Source organism: Heterodontus francisci, chromosome 16 (assembly GCF_036365525.1).
Source record: "Heterodontus francisci isolate sHetFra1 chromosome 16, sHetFra1.hap1, whole genome shotgun sequence".
Classification (NCBI taxonomy): Eukaryota; Metazoa; Chordata; class Chondrichthyes; order Heterodontiformes; family Heterodontidae; genus Heterodontus; species Heterodontus francisci.
The window spans coordinates 67,602,177-67,618,747 of record NC_090386.1 but is presented as its reverse complement, the minus strand read 5'-3'; the positions used below and the strand labels follow the sequence as shown (position 1 = coordinate 67,618,747).

The 16,571-nt window shown below is 43.3% G+C and overlaps 1 protein-coding gene across 6 annotated transcripts in view; it reads right to left on the bottom strand.

The window, feature by feature from the left end:
* Window positions 1-2,229: 2,229 nt before the first annotated feature.
* LOC137378172 (tumor protein D54-like) overlaps window positions 2,230-16,571 on the bottom strand; it is an 86,031-nt gene continuing 71,689 nt past the window's right edge. For all 6 annotated transcript variants that reach the window (XM_068048323.1, XM_068048327.1, XM_068048326.1 and 3 more), the window contains one exon: window positions 2,230-3,215. In XM_068048323.1, coding sequence (XP_067904424.1) covers window positions 3,108-3,215 — 108 coding nt within the window. In that variant the 3' untranslated portion in view covers window positions 2,230-3,107. The remainder of the gene's footprint in view (window positions 3,216-16,571) is intronic.

Here is a 16,571-nt window from a genome sequence, read left to right as displayed (position 1 = left end):
TTGTAAAAACATGAATAAATTGACTGTAAATTGTGTACCTTCAAGATAAGTTAATTGTCACAAATGGGTGAGGCTAAGATACAGAAGCCAGAAATTTTTAAAACTAGGATTATGAGGGAAACCGGAGCAGCTATTTGTAAAATGAATACTCAGCAAGTACTGCTGTTTTCTTAAAAGGGAGGGTCCAGATCATTATTGTAGCAATTGCTCAGTGTCATTCCAAGGACTCAAATAGAAAATCTCTAATTACTTCAATTCTCAACTTTAGCTGTGCAGTCAGTGACCCTCATCAACTAACAAAGGTATCCCAGTATGTCAGTAGAGCTTACTGTAGTTTCTTTATGGTGAATATAGCAGTTCTATATTTAGTAATTCTACATCTAAATATGATGGTTCTATTCTTCTCTAGATCTAGGTTTTGCTTCTTTACTTGTCCCATTACCACCCCCTTTTGCCTTGCACCATCATTCTGATTATTACTGAATCTCTCCTGCCTTCCATCCCTTTAGACCTTTCCCATTGTTCTTTGCTACTCTCCCTCTCACCTATTCCCTGCCTCTCTACTTGTTTATAAACTGTTTAATCTCTAATTTCTGCCAGTTCTGATGAAAGGTCATTGATCTGAAAGGTTGGACAGAATTTTCATTTGCCTGAGGATGCAGGACCAGAAGCAAGTGGGCCCGCAATTTCCCACAGGATGTCTGTTCCCAGCCAGGTTCCAGGCTCCGAGCCATTTTATTCAATCAGGAAGTGGCGGGTAGCCCATTAGGCCAATTAAAGGGCATATTAAGGCCACACCAACTGGAATTTTCCAGTCAGCATGCAGGTCCCTTCATTGAGGCTGAAACACAGCTGAGGGAGGAGGCAGCCTCCTGATGGCAGAATGGGGATGGGGGGTGGCCAGCACTCCATCCTAAAAGGAAACAACCCCCCCACCCCACAATAGCCATAAGCTACAGCTGTGGCTGCTTGCCATCCAGTGGAGGGGTTGTCCCACCACGATGGTGGCCTGGCAGCTGTAGTCTTTTGGAATTTAAAAATTTATAAAAGCTCTTCAGATGATGCCTCTCTGCCTACATTGGCAGCGCCCACCTCTGATGGTGGAGCTGCTAATCTTACAGTGCTGGAGGGCTTCCTTCTGGCCCTCCAGCCCACCTTCCATTCTTAATTGGACAGCGAGTGTCCCCAGTTATTAATTGACAGGTCATTTTTTAAAAAATTGCATTAGGCATCAGGTGCCGATGTGACACAGGGTCGGGACTCAAATGCACCTGTCAGGGTCTCATCCCCAGAATGAAAATTCAGCCTTAGTTCTGTTTCTATCTCCACACTTACACCAGACCTGCAGTATTTTCTGTTATTTAGATTTCCGGCAACCGCAGTTTAAATTAACAGTTAACTTGAAGTTTGAGCTAAAATGTTAGAATCAGGGGAACTTAAACAGGAGAGGATTTAAGGGGAGAAAGAGTACCTGAGCTCAGCAGATGGCTATGGATAGACCTGCATGGTGAGGAGCTCCCTAGGGAGCTGACTGCCTAGGAGCCATCTATGATTAAGTTCAGGACTATGGCAGAGATGCTCCAGAGGAAGTTTAGCTCAGTGGGCCAATTTATTGTTTTGTCTTTTCTAAAGCTGCAAAGATGCAGCAACCCAGAACACTATAATCAGTACAAAATTTTAACATTTAAAAACAATTATATTGAGTAACCCAACTGTTTGTTATGCCACTTTGTGGTTCTGTTGCTTTCTCTTAATTTTCTTTTGTAGAATGAAAAGTGACAGTGGAAAGCAAATATAAATAAAATATTGGGTGCTTAATTGCCCAGTTATAAAACACCCATGGATGCTGCAGTTCAGTAATAGAGACCAGCCAGTTATTCTTCAGACTTTTGCACTGGCATTGTGTGCAAGTAGGCAGAGTCATGGAATATGTGACAGAATGGAAACAGGCCATTCAGCCCATCAAGTCTGTATCAGTACACTCTCTCTTTCATCCCACCCCACCCCCAACCATGATCCACAGACTATATACTCAAACCAATGTAGAATGTTCATTACTGGCCTCCAATTATCGGCGAAATTTCCAAGAGAAAAATCTCATGGATTTTAATATATTGGAAGTGCTGTCCATTCTCAGAAAACAAAGTTACAAGAGGAGAGAGTGGGGAGTGCAGGCGAAGAAAGGAAGGAATATGGGTTCCAGAACAAATATGGGGAAACAAAAACAGATTCTTTTGGAATGCTTTAATAACCAATGTTTAATCATGAGCATTCCAGTGATAGAAAGGGAAATGTACAATTATATCCTGGCATACATGGAACAGAACAACCCCCACCTTTTGTTTGAAAATAGAAACTGTCAGAGAATTACCTATAATGCATCAAAACATTCTAAACTGAAACCTACATTGTGTTTCAATTAAAACCCACCAAGATTTCTCATTAATATCCCTTACAGCCCACTGGATATAAACCATAGCCTGTAACAAGCTAGTATTTTTGGTTTTTTTAGGTAAGAAAATTCAGCTTGCTTCAGTCACGAACAAATGTACTAAACATACATATTTAAAGCTGCTGGACGTACAACAGAAGCAGAAGTAATCCCTGTCCAAATAAGCACTCCTGAAATGATGTCTGTTGTGGCAAATAATCATCCTATACAAGCTTAAATACAATAGTGCTGGAAATGCTATCCACTTATATCCCAGAGTTGGCCCATACATATAAAAGTGGGATTAAAGCACAAAGTAAGGCTAGTATGATATGAATCGGAGTTAATAGTAGTGTGCCAAATGCTTGCTACTGTGTTGAAACTGAGGTTTTAAGGTAGTTAAAGCTAGTTTTCAAATAGTGACAATAGCTTTATAAAGAGAATTTGAAGCTCTTTCAAATTTGATAGAAGAATTCTGAAGGTCAATATTTTTGTTCAAGTTTTACATATTACAAAATGGTTATCAGATTTCCAGGAGATCAGCAGTAATGTACTCTTGCACCAAATGGGCATCAAATAACCATATGTACATTAGCGTGATGGTTGCAATCGCATTAAATTCAATTTGTGTAGATTTGGGGTTCGGTAAGTCAGGTATGAAGACAGCAGCTCTTGCTCAGAAAGGTGCATTGTCCTGTGGAAGTTTTGCCTCTGCACTTGGACTTGAAGCAGTAGGAGTATGGTAGCCATCTCTGCTGTTACTTTCATTTCCAATAACCTTAGCCTGAGGGGAAAAAAATACAATTTTAGAATATACAGGTAGTGCTGTTACAATATGTCAGATAGAAAGTTTGGCAATGGTTTTAAATAAGCACCTTCAAAATGTGATTAATAAATTAAAAACGTGCATGATGGGGTGAACACAGCAAGGTCCCATAAACAGCCAATTAAATGAATGGTCAGCTAATTTGTCTTTAAGGACAAGTGGAACATCTTAAAAAGGAATAATTTTGAACATGGAGGTTAAATACATTTAGTACCTGTAAGCTCAGAGAAAATAAATTTCACACATTCATTTAATTGTAAAGATTCTCAGTACAACATTAAGCAGTCAGAGAAGAGGTGAAAATCCTAAAACATGAACTTGAAACATACAATAGTAAAATACTGTGAATAATTATTTTCTCCAATTAGTCACAAGGAAAGTCATCAACAACATGCCTTCTTCAAAGAGAGAGCAATTCATGAACTTACATCTCAGTTGTACAAAAATCCTCAACCGCTCAAAAATGACTCAAAAACAAGTGAATTCACTGACAGCATCAATCCCTCAGTGGTGAGAGAGATAAGGAAGGAGGAGATTCCTAGAGCACCAGCAATTATTATGAATGAGTTTCTGGATACTGGGGAAGTACTAGATTATTAATGGGCTAACCTGATGTCCATATTTGAAAAGTGGGCAGAACAGACTCGGGCCATATTAATTAATTCCACTTAAAATAATGGAATTAACTGTTTTAAAAAAAATAACCTAACAGGCAGCATGGATTCAGAAGGGGGAAGATGCTGCCTGACCAATCTCTGAACACTGAAGTATCTACCTAAGTGGACTCTGTAAATCCCCACAATGTTGCTAACATAGAATTAAACTTGCACACAAAAGTTGTTAGTGAAACTCAATGTTGCAGGAGTTCAGGTTGAGCATTAGGAATGGGTAAGAAATTGGTTGACGTGTTAAAAACAAATATTCATTAGAAGAGTTATATCAAATGGGGAGGGGAGGACAATAGAGAGAGTGATGTCGTTAGAGTTGGGATCACAATCGTTCATGATCTACATAAAAGTTGGATTTAGAAACTCAATGCAAAGTAGTCAAATTTCCCAATGAGATACCAAACTATAAGGGGCAGCTGAATCGCAGTTGAAGGCAGCTAAGAATTCACAGAATGAGTTGGATAAAATATGCAAATAGGCAAAACAATGAAAATGCAACTAAGTATGAAATATTACATGTATGAAAAAAATAGCCATACTCCATGAATGTTGTTGAAATAACCAAGATGAAGCAAAAAAGACTAAGAAAATTGAGTAAACTTGAGAACCAGCATGTCCAACCAATGCCAAGCACAATCACAAAAGCCAATAGAACGAATGCATAGTTAAATAATGAAAGACAAGTCACAATTAAACTGTATGGTGCTCTGATCAGATCACATCAAGTAGTATGTACAAATTCTGGCAGCCGAGCTACAAGATTGATATTCAAGCCCTGGACATAGTACAGATAAATAAAAAGCATGAAGCTAATCCCCAGTGTCAAATGTCTGAGTTAGGAGGAAAAATTGAAGAAACTTGGCATTTGCAACCTAGAAAGGAGATATTTGGAGGCGATTTGAAAGGCATACACGATAGTCAAAAGAAAAACTGTAAATCTGGAGTATCACTTTAAATTAAGCTACAAGAGTAGGATAGGGTTTGCAGCTCAAACTAGTAAAAGAAATTTAGGGCTGATGACTGGAAATTCTTTCATACAAAAAGAGTGGTCAATGCATCAAATATTTCTAGGAAGAGTAGTGGACGTGAAACCCCTGGACTCAAACAACTGAGTGCTGGAATGAAACTTTTTCTCTTCAGGATCATTCCAGGTGGACGCAGCTGGGTTGAATGGCTTTCTTTATCTCTAACATCTGAAGGATGAACATTAGGAGTCTGGAAGAATGGCTTGCTCTTCGAGTAGCACCACGGGATGCTTCACCTCCATCTAAACAAGAAAATGGCACTTCCCATAAAGCAGCACTCACTCAGCATTGTACTGAAGTGTCACTCTAGATTACATGCTCAAGTCCTGGACTGGGGCTTGAATCCACAACTGAGTCAGGCAAAAACACTACCAATGGCACCAAGGTAACAGTTAGTCTAAGCTGAGATTTTAACATTTAAAACTACATGATCAGGAAATAAATTTCAATCCTAAATTGCAGACTTCTTTCTTCGAATGCTCAAGGCATGCTATGGTATCGGACTTCCATTTGCACAGCATTAATTCTGTGTTAAAGAATATAGTGTGTCCTCTGCTTCCCACCCCAGCACCACCACTGCCCACCTGTCCACAATTTCTAGAGGAGGAAATCAGTATTTATTGTTTTATTTGTCACAAATCTCATTTTTGGGAGTTTAAGACAAAGTTGCTACAGCAGAGTGTAACGTATGCTCGTATTCAGCTAAATTTACATTAGATTCACAGGAGCACAAGGCAGGGAGATACAAATTAGAGATCAAATGGGATGCCTGAAGTAGTGTGCTGGAGATAATAAAATATAGTTTAACATTTTAATGGTAGTTGCGAACTATGACTACTGTGAAAGTTCATTTCACTTCAACAGGGATCATTGCCAAATTAAGCTGTTAGATTCTGCACCAATAGGAGACAACCAGAAACTGCAAGTTGGTGGTTTTACCGTAGGCCAAGGCCAAAATGCAGAGGAATTACTCAGTTCAAAACAAGAAAGACAATCCACTGATGTGGAGAAGCATAGTGCGTTCATTACTATGCGTTCTTACACAAAGACAAGTTGTATTAATTGTAATAAGTGAATCAGCTCACAACAGTTGCTCTACATGCTCATGTGCTGTGAAATAGAGCATCTCAATGACTTGTATAAAGTTTCGTCTTAGCAAGTGTTTGCTTGCTCCGCTCTTGGAGATTGAAGAAGTACACGAGCACAAGTGCATCTGAATATCCAGTTCGGGTCACAAGTGGGTACTGTTGTACCGTAATCTGACCTGGGGCTTCAACAAGCAAATGGAAATGACTGACACCAACTGTATCCAAGAAAATATCAATGGCAAATCTGACTCAATAACACTTTACTTGGGATACATTATCAAGGCCAATGGATTATAGTCTTCACAAATATGAACAGAATCACAAAACACATTCCCAAAACACAAACATTCAGGAATTCCATTCATTAAAACTGAATATCAGAATAACTCTGGTCTTAAGCGTAATGAACTGGCTTTCAAGATGGCTCCTGGGCTGGAAGCTCCCTAGGAAGCTCCCTTGCTGTTCAACTCTATCCATGGCCATCTGCTCCCATCCCTAACGTTTTCTCCCCCAATCTGCCCTCTTAAACTGTTTAAATTCCCCTGGCTCTTTAAATCAGTTCATTTTAGCCCTATCTAAAAGTTAACAGTTAGTTTAGTGTATGTTACCTGGGCCCACTGCCCTCCCCCAGCCACACCTGCTCTTTGTTTTCTCAATGAAATTGATCCGGATGAAACTGACGAGCACAGCTGCCGATACTTTAATCTCCGATCCTGCTGTCTTCACAGTCCAGAGTGTCTGCAGCCACGGCATGCGGTAAGTCCATTGAGGTGAAGAAGGAGCTGCGGGACCCGAGAGAAGTCCTGTGAAAAGGTGCCCCGAACACCCAAAACATCCACGAACGGCCCCCCCGGCCGCAACTTCAAAGCGCCCGCGGGAGATGGCTCGGAGAGCATCTGCAGCGCACTGTCGGCAATGCTGCATGCCTTTATTTAAACCACTGCAAAAAAAAAAACCCTTAGCAAATGTAATCACCTCTAAGTCTGCCAAATGATGCTTCACCTCCCGAAGGACGTGGATGAGCTTTCCGGACGTCGATGGTGGGCACTGAGGAAATGGCTTATTACCTGCACCAGATTCCACCCCCCCTCCCCCCCCTTTACCCCCCTTCCACCCCCCCCCACCCCCGTCCCCTTCCCTGCTCCACCCTCTCAGCTCACCCCCTCACAACCCCGTCCCAGCCCGCCCCCCCCTCGCACCATCTTCACCCCGCACCCCCTTCCCCTGCACCCCCCCCCCACCCCCTCCCTCTACCCCTCCCCCTTGCATCCCCTCCTCCCACCGGCACCATCCTACACCTGTGTAGGGGCCCCAACAACCCCACTGCCTTGTGGGCGTCTTGGGAGAGACCAAGGCTAAGGGAGTAAACCCTAACAGAAAATCCGGAGCGGAACCCCGTAGGCGGTCATGTGTCACCTTTGGCATGTTTCCGGCAGTTCCTGCAGCCATACTGGTGCCAAACGTCGTGTCCTGCACTCCTTTGGACCCCACCAGAAAGGCCGAGAGGGGGGCTTTGACGACTGGGCAACTCTCAACCTCCATAAATTTGCCCAGGCATGCGCCATGGAGAGGTCACTCCATAGTTGCCTCACAGCGACTGAAACAACACGGAAGGCAGCAGTTACGGGTTATAAGTCCAGATAAATTGGCGTAGAAACTGGGCGCCACGGGTTGCCTTTGTCGGTGGGAGAGGTCATTGCACCTCACTGGACAGCTACCGCCCGCCTCAAACCGGGCAGCCCCCGGTCAATAAGGTTCTGTCCCGCCACAGTCTGCCTGCTTCAATGGGTGCTTGGAGCTCAGGGTCATTGCCCGAAAGGTGGACTGATACACCGCACCAAACAACATGAAAAAAGGAAAGAAGGTACCAGCCCTTCGCTTTGCAAGCTGGAACGTCAGAACTATGTGTCCTGGCCTGTCGGAAGACCTTACACAAATCAACGATTCTCGGAAGACCGCCATCATTAACAACGAGCTCAGTAGACTCAATGTGGACATTGCAGCACTTCAGGAGACTCGCCTCCCCGCGAGTGGCTCTCTAGCAGAGCAAGACTACACCTTCTTCTGGCAGGGCAGGGATCCTGAAGAACCAAGACAGCATGGAGTGGGCTTCGCCATCAGAAACTCCTTGCTCAGCATGATAGAGCCTCCCTCAAATGGCTCGGAACGCATACTGTCCATCCGACTGCTCACCACCTCTGGTCCAGTACACCTACTCAGCATCTATGCTCCAACACTCTGTTCCGCACCTGAAGCTAAAGACCAGTTCTATGAACAACTCCATAACATCATTAGCAGCATCCCCAACACCGAACACCTATTCCTGCTGGGGGACTTTAATGCCAGGGTTGGGGCCGACCATGACTCATGGCCCTCCTGCCTTGGGCGCTATGGCGTTGGAAGGATGAATGAGAACGGGCAGAGACTGCTTGAGTTGTGTACCTATCATAACCTCTGCATCACCAACTCGTTCTTTCACACTAAACCCTGTCACCAGGTTTCATGGAGGCACCCAAGATCACGTCGTTGGCACCAGCTAGACCTCATTGTCACAAGGCGAGCCGCCTTAAACAGTGTTCAAATCACACGCAGCTTCCACAGTGCGGACTGCGACACCGACCACTCCCTGGTGTGCAGCAAGGTTAGACTCAGACCAAAGAAGTTGCATCATTCCAAGCAGAAGGGCCACCCGCGCATCAACACGAGCAGAATTTCTCACCCACAGCTGTTACAAAAATTTCTAAATTCACTTGTAACAGCCCTTCAAAACACTCCCACAGGGGATGCTGAGACCAAGTGGGCCCACATCAGAGACGCCATCTATGAGTCAGCTTTGACCACCTACGGCAAAAGTGCGAAGAGAAATGCAGACTGGTTTCAATCTCATAATGAAGAGCTGGAACCTGTCATAGCCGCTAAGCGCATTGCACTGTTGAACTACAAGAAAGCCCCCAGCGATTTAACATCCGCAGCACTTAAAGCAGCCAGAAGTACTGCACAAAGAACAGCTAGGCGTTGCGCAAACGACTACTGGCAACACCTATGCAGTCATATTCAGCTGGCCTCAGACACCGGAAACATCAGAGGAATGTATGATGGCATGAAGAGAGCTCTTGGGCCAACCATCAAGAAGATCACCCCCCTCAAATCTAAATCGGGGGACATAATCACTGACCAACGCAAACAGATGGACCGCTGGGTTGAGCACTACCTAGAACTGTACTCCAGGGAGAATGCTGTCACTGAGACTGCCCTCAATGCAGCCCAGCCTCTACCAGTCATGGATGAGCTGGACATACAGCCAACCAAATCGGAACTCAGTGATGCCATTGATTCCCTAGCCAGCGGAAAAGCCCCTGGGAAGGACAGCATTACCCCTGAAATAATCAAGAGTGCCAAGCCTGCTATACTCTCAGCACTACATGAACTGCTATGCCTGTGCTGGGACGAGGGAGCAGTACCCCAGGACATGCGCGATGCCAACATCATCACCCTCTATAAAAACAAAGGTGACCGCGGTGACTGCAACAACTACCGTGGAATCTCCCTGCTCAGCATAGTGGGGAAAGTCTTTGCTCGAGTCGCTCTGAACAGGCTCCAGAAGCTGGCCGAGCGCGTCTACCCTGAGGCACAGTGTGGCTTTCGTGCAGAGAGATCGACTATTGACATGCTGTTCTCCCTTCGTCAGATACAAGAGAAATGCCGTGAACAACAGATGCCCCTCTACATTGCTTTCATTGATCTCACCAAAGCCTTTGACCTCGTCAGCAGACGTGGTCTCTTCAGACTACTAGAAAAGATCGGATGTCCACCAAAGCTACTAAGTATCATCACCTCATTCCATGACAATATGAAAGGCACAATTCAACATGGTGGCTCCTCATCAGAGCCCTTTCCTATCCTGAGTGGTGTGAAACAGGGCTGTGTTCTCGCACCCACACTTTTTGGGATTTTCTTCTCCCTGCTGCTTTCACATGCGTTCAAATCCTCTGAAGAAGGAATTTTCCTCCACACAAGATCAGGGGGCAGGTTGTTCAACCTTGCCCGTCTAAGAGCGAAGTCCAAAGTACGGAAAGTCCTCATCAGAGAACTCCTCTTTGCTGACGATGCTGCTTTAACATCTCACACTGAAGAATGCCTGCAGAGTCTCATCAACAGGTTTGCGTCTGCCTGCAATGAATTTGGCCTAACCATCAGCCTCAAGAAAACGAACATCATGGGGCAGGATGTCAGAAATGCTCCATCCATCAATATTGGCGACCACGCTCTGGAAGTGGTTCAAGAGTTCACCTACCTAGGCTCAACTATCACCAGTAACCTGTCTCTAGATGCAGAAATCAACAAGCGCATGGGTAAGGCTTCCACTGCTATGTCCAGACTGGCCAAGAGAGTGTGGGAAAATGGCGCACTGACACGGAACACAAAAGTCCGAGTGTATCAGGCCTGTGTCCTCAGTACCTTGCTCTACGGCAGCGAGGCCTGGACAACGTATGCCAGCCAAGAGCGACGTCTCAATTCATTCCATCTTCGCTGCCTTCGGAGAATACTTGGCATCAGGTGGCAGGACTATATCTCCAACACAGAAGTCCTTGAAGCGGCCAACATCCCCAGCTTGTACACACTACTGAGTCAGAGGCGCTTGAGATGGCTTGGCCATGTGAGCCGCATGGAAGATGGCAGGATCCCCAAAGACACATTGTACAGCGAGCTCGCCACTGGTATCAGACCCACCGGCCGTCCATGTCTCCGTTATAAAGACGTCTGCAAACGCGACATGAAATCGTGTGACATTGATCACAAGTCGTGGGAGTCAGTTGCCAGCATTCGCCAGAGCTGGCGGGCAGCCATAAAGACAGGGCTAAATTGTGGCGAGTCGAAGAGACTTAGTAGTTGGCAGGAAAAAAGACAGAGGCGCAAGGGGAGAGCCAACTGTGCAACAGCCCCAACAAACAAATTTCTCTGCAGCACCTGTGGAAGAGCCTGTCACTCCAGAATTGGCCTTTATAGCCACTCCAGGCGCTGCTTCACAAACCACTGACCACCTCCAGGCGCGTATCCATTGTCTCTCGAGATAAGGAGGCCCAAAAGAATAAGCGTAATGGTAACTTTGGAAAATAATTACACCAATAATTGTCTTGATTTGAACAAAACAAAGATGATGCAGCACAAGCATCAACAGATAGCATCAAATACTGACAAATCAGCGATTGTTGCCTGGTCACAGAGAACATTAAGTATTAATGACTAACAGCACCCTCTTAGGTTACCAAGTGTCACGCCTAGTAAAGGCATGTCCTATTCATAACTTTAAACAGACTATATTCAGGATAGCATCTTCTTTTCCTTCTGTTTTAAAATGAACCACAATAGAAATTAAAAGTAGACATGGGTTGCAAAGATGGCTACTAAAGGTCAGCTTACCTTCGGGCCTGTGTATTCAAAAATTGACTCACTGACTTGAAAGGACAAAAAGACATTTTCCAGGCTAAGTGTGATCAACACCCATCCTGAAACAATCAAGAGACATTCCTGAATAGGTTTCTCCTGAAACAAAGGTGGTGACTGTCTTTACCCTGCTCAGGATGAATGTCTGACAATAAACCAGTCTGGGGCTAATTAACCTAAAGCCCCCCACCTCCACCCCCCAATATTTGGAAAAGGAATTGAAGTCACATGGTGGGTCAGCCATGTTGGTCTCCTTTCAAAAATCTTTTACAATTAGGACTGCAGGAAAAAGCAGCAAGCAGACAAGGCAGTACCATCGTGCCTTAAAAGAACTGTAGGCTGTAACATCTCAAGGTCTCCAAGGCTGTTCCTTTTCAAATCCACCAGTACAGAAAACCAGCCTCCTAGGAGTAAGACTACAAGCAACCAACTTCATGACTTGCTGAAAATCCTGCAATGATTTTGACATATGACTCCGATCAAATCCACCGAACGACACTTCAGGAGTGAAAACGCCTGCTTCACCAGGCCCGCAACGCATGCCTTTTCCCCAAGACGCACCAAATCACGTGACTACGAACTATTCCTTTGCTTGCAATTTGCAATACTGCACTACGCTTTTAATGGCTTTCTTTAAGTGTGTATGAGTGGCGAGTGAGTAACGTAGCATTAGACTTTCGGGGTTGAGCGTGTGAATAAAAATAATCCTGTTTATTTAAACCCACGAAAAGTGTGCTGCTGTTTATTCAAATTGGCCATACACTCTGGGGCTAAGAAACACAAATCTTCCTGGTTAGACAGTAAAAGGGAAAAGACCTGGGATTTCAGTCCTCTCTCAATTCTGTCCGTAACACCAAGTCTAACGTATACATTTTATATCCAATCATGTCGAAAGTTAGGACAAGTACAGGATACTTTGTTACAAAATTCAAAAAGAAATAAAATTATAGAAATTCCAGCATAGAATGAGGTTGTGACTGTACAGGTGTTATCACTTCAACTGGAGGTAGCTACTCTAATCCCTGTTACCCTCCCAAACACCTCCAAAACAAAAAAAACTGATTTTATTTTTAAAAAGAACAAAACTGGCAGTGCAAGTGGGCTTCCATGTGTACATACCATAGGTAATATCATTCATAGGTATACTGATGATACCAGGTCTACCTCTCCAACTCTGGTGATTCTTCCACTGTCAGCAGAATGCTCGTCGAGTATACAGTATACAGATAAGTCACAATTTCCTATAACTAAGCATCAGGAAGTGTAAAGCCATTATCTTTGGACCCTACCAACTCTATCCCTCCTCCCTGACCACTGTCAAAGGCTGAAACAGACATTTCACAACCATGGCCCCCTATTCAAACAATGATCTGAACTTCTAACTCCATGTCCCTCCCATCACCTACATGACAAACACCGCTTACCTCTATCTTTGAAACATCAGCTTACTTCAGCCTTGTCGCTGTTGATCTGCCACTGAAATCCTTATTCACACCTTTAGACTCAATTGCTCCAATGGTCTCCTGGACAACCTTCCCTCCTCCATAAAGATCAGCTGATTCAAAATTCTACTGCTCATATCCTATCCCACACCAAGTCTTGTTTCCCTATCATGCCTGTCCTTGATGACCTACATTAGCTCCTGGTTCTCCAATGGATCAAATTTAAAATTCTCATTCCCGTGTTGCACGCTGTCCATGACATCTCAATATCTGTAATCTCCTTCAGCCTTACAACTCTCATTACTGAACTCAACTTCTCCAATTCCAGCTCTATGTGCATCCTCCGTCCTTCACTGGCAATTATGTCTTCAGCTACTTAAGCTCCACACTCAAATTCCCTTCCTAAACCCCGATGCCTCTACATTTTCCCTCTCCTCCTTAAAAGCCTCTTCGTTCAAACTTTTAGTCATCTCGCCTAATAACTCTTTCTTTAGCTTGGCATCGCTTTACATTTATGTCTCAATGAAATGTCACGGGGCATTTTTCTATGATGGTTATATATAAATGCAAGTTTCTGTTGTAGTAATGAAAAACAGGAACCCAAAATGGGAAAATTGTGATAAAGCGGTGTTACATAGAAAATTAGGTGCAAAAACTGTTCTTTGCAGTGATACAGATGCTAACTTCAGCAACAAAAGGGCCTTTCATATTGGTCTTTCAAGCCAGATTCCAGGAATCAAGTCTTCTCACAACTAAATCCAGGGAACAGCTATCTAGGGAAATGTTACATGCTTTCATCAACCTTTAAACCCAGATTGACCCTTGCTTTGCACAAATTTGCCAAGAGCCATCAGGCTCTCTCTCCCTTGGGATATAAATTCCAAGAACAATTTGTTTCCTCACTGCTGTCATACACCTCCTGTTGGTTTCAGTAAGCCACCCACCATTAACCCCTCCCCCATCCCCATCTTGTGTTCTGGCTTAGAATCATCGATTATATATTAAAAACAGTGCGTGGTCTCAGATTCAACAGGTACGACACCTTTAAGTGGTAACGTTACATGACAGAGAAAACAATGGGGCACCACATAAAATTAGAAAACAGCCCAAAGAGTATCCTTGTGATACGCTGAAAGTGAACAGAAAATTAATGATTGTGACTGCTTGCTCTGGCCAGCAAGTGTCACTGTGGACTAGATTAATTTTCAAAACTGCACTGATGCTGTTGTAGACAAGTCAAGGAAGGTAAGGATTTTAATTTTTTTTTTTTTACGTAAATGTAAATATTTGTGAATAATTTGCTCTCTTACAAAGCTCCTGGACTTAATTTTTTCAACTTAACGCCCATAAAGGGCATCTGTGACTGGCCGTGAGATTTCACAAGATATCAGTCAAATCTTCAGCAAAACTTTGCAAATCCAGCACTGTAACTTATATTAAAAAAATGTAAAAGCACTCAATGTGCCATGCCAAAACTATAAATGAAGCTTTACTCCCATCCTGAAGCAGGCCAAAACCATCCAGGTGATAATGAACAGAACAAAATGGCGAAACCGAATTTAAACTCTTGCAGTGTGGACATAGCATTTTTTTTCTGTTGTCCCATAGGTAGAAAATTAAAATAGTTCATCACAACTTCCCTTACTAGGTAGGAGAGAGGCCAAAAACCAAATGGTTTGAAAATTAGCAGCCGATGTCAAAAAAAAAAAATCAGATTTTTTTGTTTATCATATAATTATAGCACTGTTAATTATCTGTAATTAATGCAAACGCTTCCAGGCCACTTCAAATGTGCAGATCAGTTTTACCTTTGTTTACCTTCGATTGCCACCAAGATGGTGGACCAATGCATTTGTATAAAATCAAAGTGATTTTAACATTTCAACATTTTCGCATTTAATCGTCAGTACATCATGTAATTATGAAGAATGAAGTAAATTATAAAACCAGAACAGGACATTGAAAAATTTGTAAATCCGTACTCATTCGTTTGTTGTCACCATAACCTTAGTGAGGTCGTTGGCATAGTCTTGCTGCTTCTTTGGCTTTCTTCAAGCCTCCCTCAGTCCACGTCTCAATGTTATCCTTCCATGCAATTTTTCCTCTTCCACTGCTTTTTCCCCTCAATTTCTCCTTCAACTGTTGCCAAGACAAAGCTATCGGGTCTTTGTTTCCGATGTCTGTACTTGGGTATCTTTCTCGCTCTAATCGTACTTAGCAACCCTTTTGATTACTGAACTTATATTCTTTATCTAATCCACTCATTTGTCTGTCGGTTTTTCTAGCTGATTCTGACCATCCAGCGCCATTGCCACATTTCATAAGCTAATACTCCTCTTATCCTCTTTCTTCAGTGTTCAACTCTCACATTCATAAGAGTGCAACTCTCTATACTAGAGACAGTACTAAACGTTTTTTCAACTTCATGCTGATGCTTTTGGACTTCCAGACACTAAAGTCACTGGTTACACCTCTTGCCATAGCTAGTCTAACCTGCATTTCATTTTGGATGTAATTGGTGATCAGGCCAAGGTACTTGAATTTGTCCACTGCCTCTCTCTCGGTGCTTCTAATCTTGACTTTGCCACTGCCATTTAGAGCCAGAACGCTGGTCTTTGGCTCATTTATGTTCAATCCAAAAGACTGTCTTTTGACTAGTTCTGCCATAGTCTCTAGCTCTTCCTTTGTTCTGACTAAGAGTGTGGTGTCGCTGCATACCTCAGATTCCATATGCTATGAACTCCCATAATGCAGCCACATCTCTGGTGACTCTTCCTGCACCATCCTCATTACCTTCTCTCCATCAGCATTGAACAGTGTAGGTGACAGAAGACACCTTGCTTGACTCCCTTCTGAAACTGAAATTAGTTTGTATGCTATTCACCAACTCTGATGACTTGTGAAGCATATTTCTATAGCTGTTGCATTAGCCACACAAGATGTTTGGTTATACCCGTTTTTAAGTGTCTCCCAAACAGCATATGCTGGGCAGTGTTGAAAACTCTGGCATAGTCTATGAATATGAGCCAAAGCTGGCCTTGCTGTCTCCATGAAATTTTTCAGCATAGCGCCAGTTGTACCCTTTCCTGAAATGAAGCCAAACTACCCCTCGGCCACTTCTGTTCACACAGTGGGGTGACTCTGCCTGATAACATGAAGTTGTACTTTAGATGCATGACTCATGAGACTTGGCATATGATATTTTGGACAGTCCTGTGTGCTTGGTATCTTGGGCATTGTGACCATCTCAAATACAGTCCACCTACAAGCCCATTCACCTATTGTCCATATATCAATAATTTCGATCGTTGCATCTACTACTGTTTCACCTCCTGCTTTTAGTGCTTCCGCTGGTACTTGATCTTGTCCTTCTGCCTTTCCACTCAATAGTCTTGACAGCTTTTCTTATCTCATCTTTTAGTACCTCAGGTTCTAATTCTTCTTTTATCTTGCAATCTTTGTCATTTATCTTTTCTGGTTCTTCTTCAAACAGTTTCCTGCAGTAATTTTCCCATCTTAGCCTGATCTTTTACTTAATGTTATCGTCCTTCATTCCTATACCTGGGTTCACATATTTCTTTCCAGCTATGACCCTGACTAAAGAATACATTTTCTTGGTGTTAGCATTCTTGAAAGCTTCCTCTGA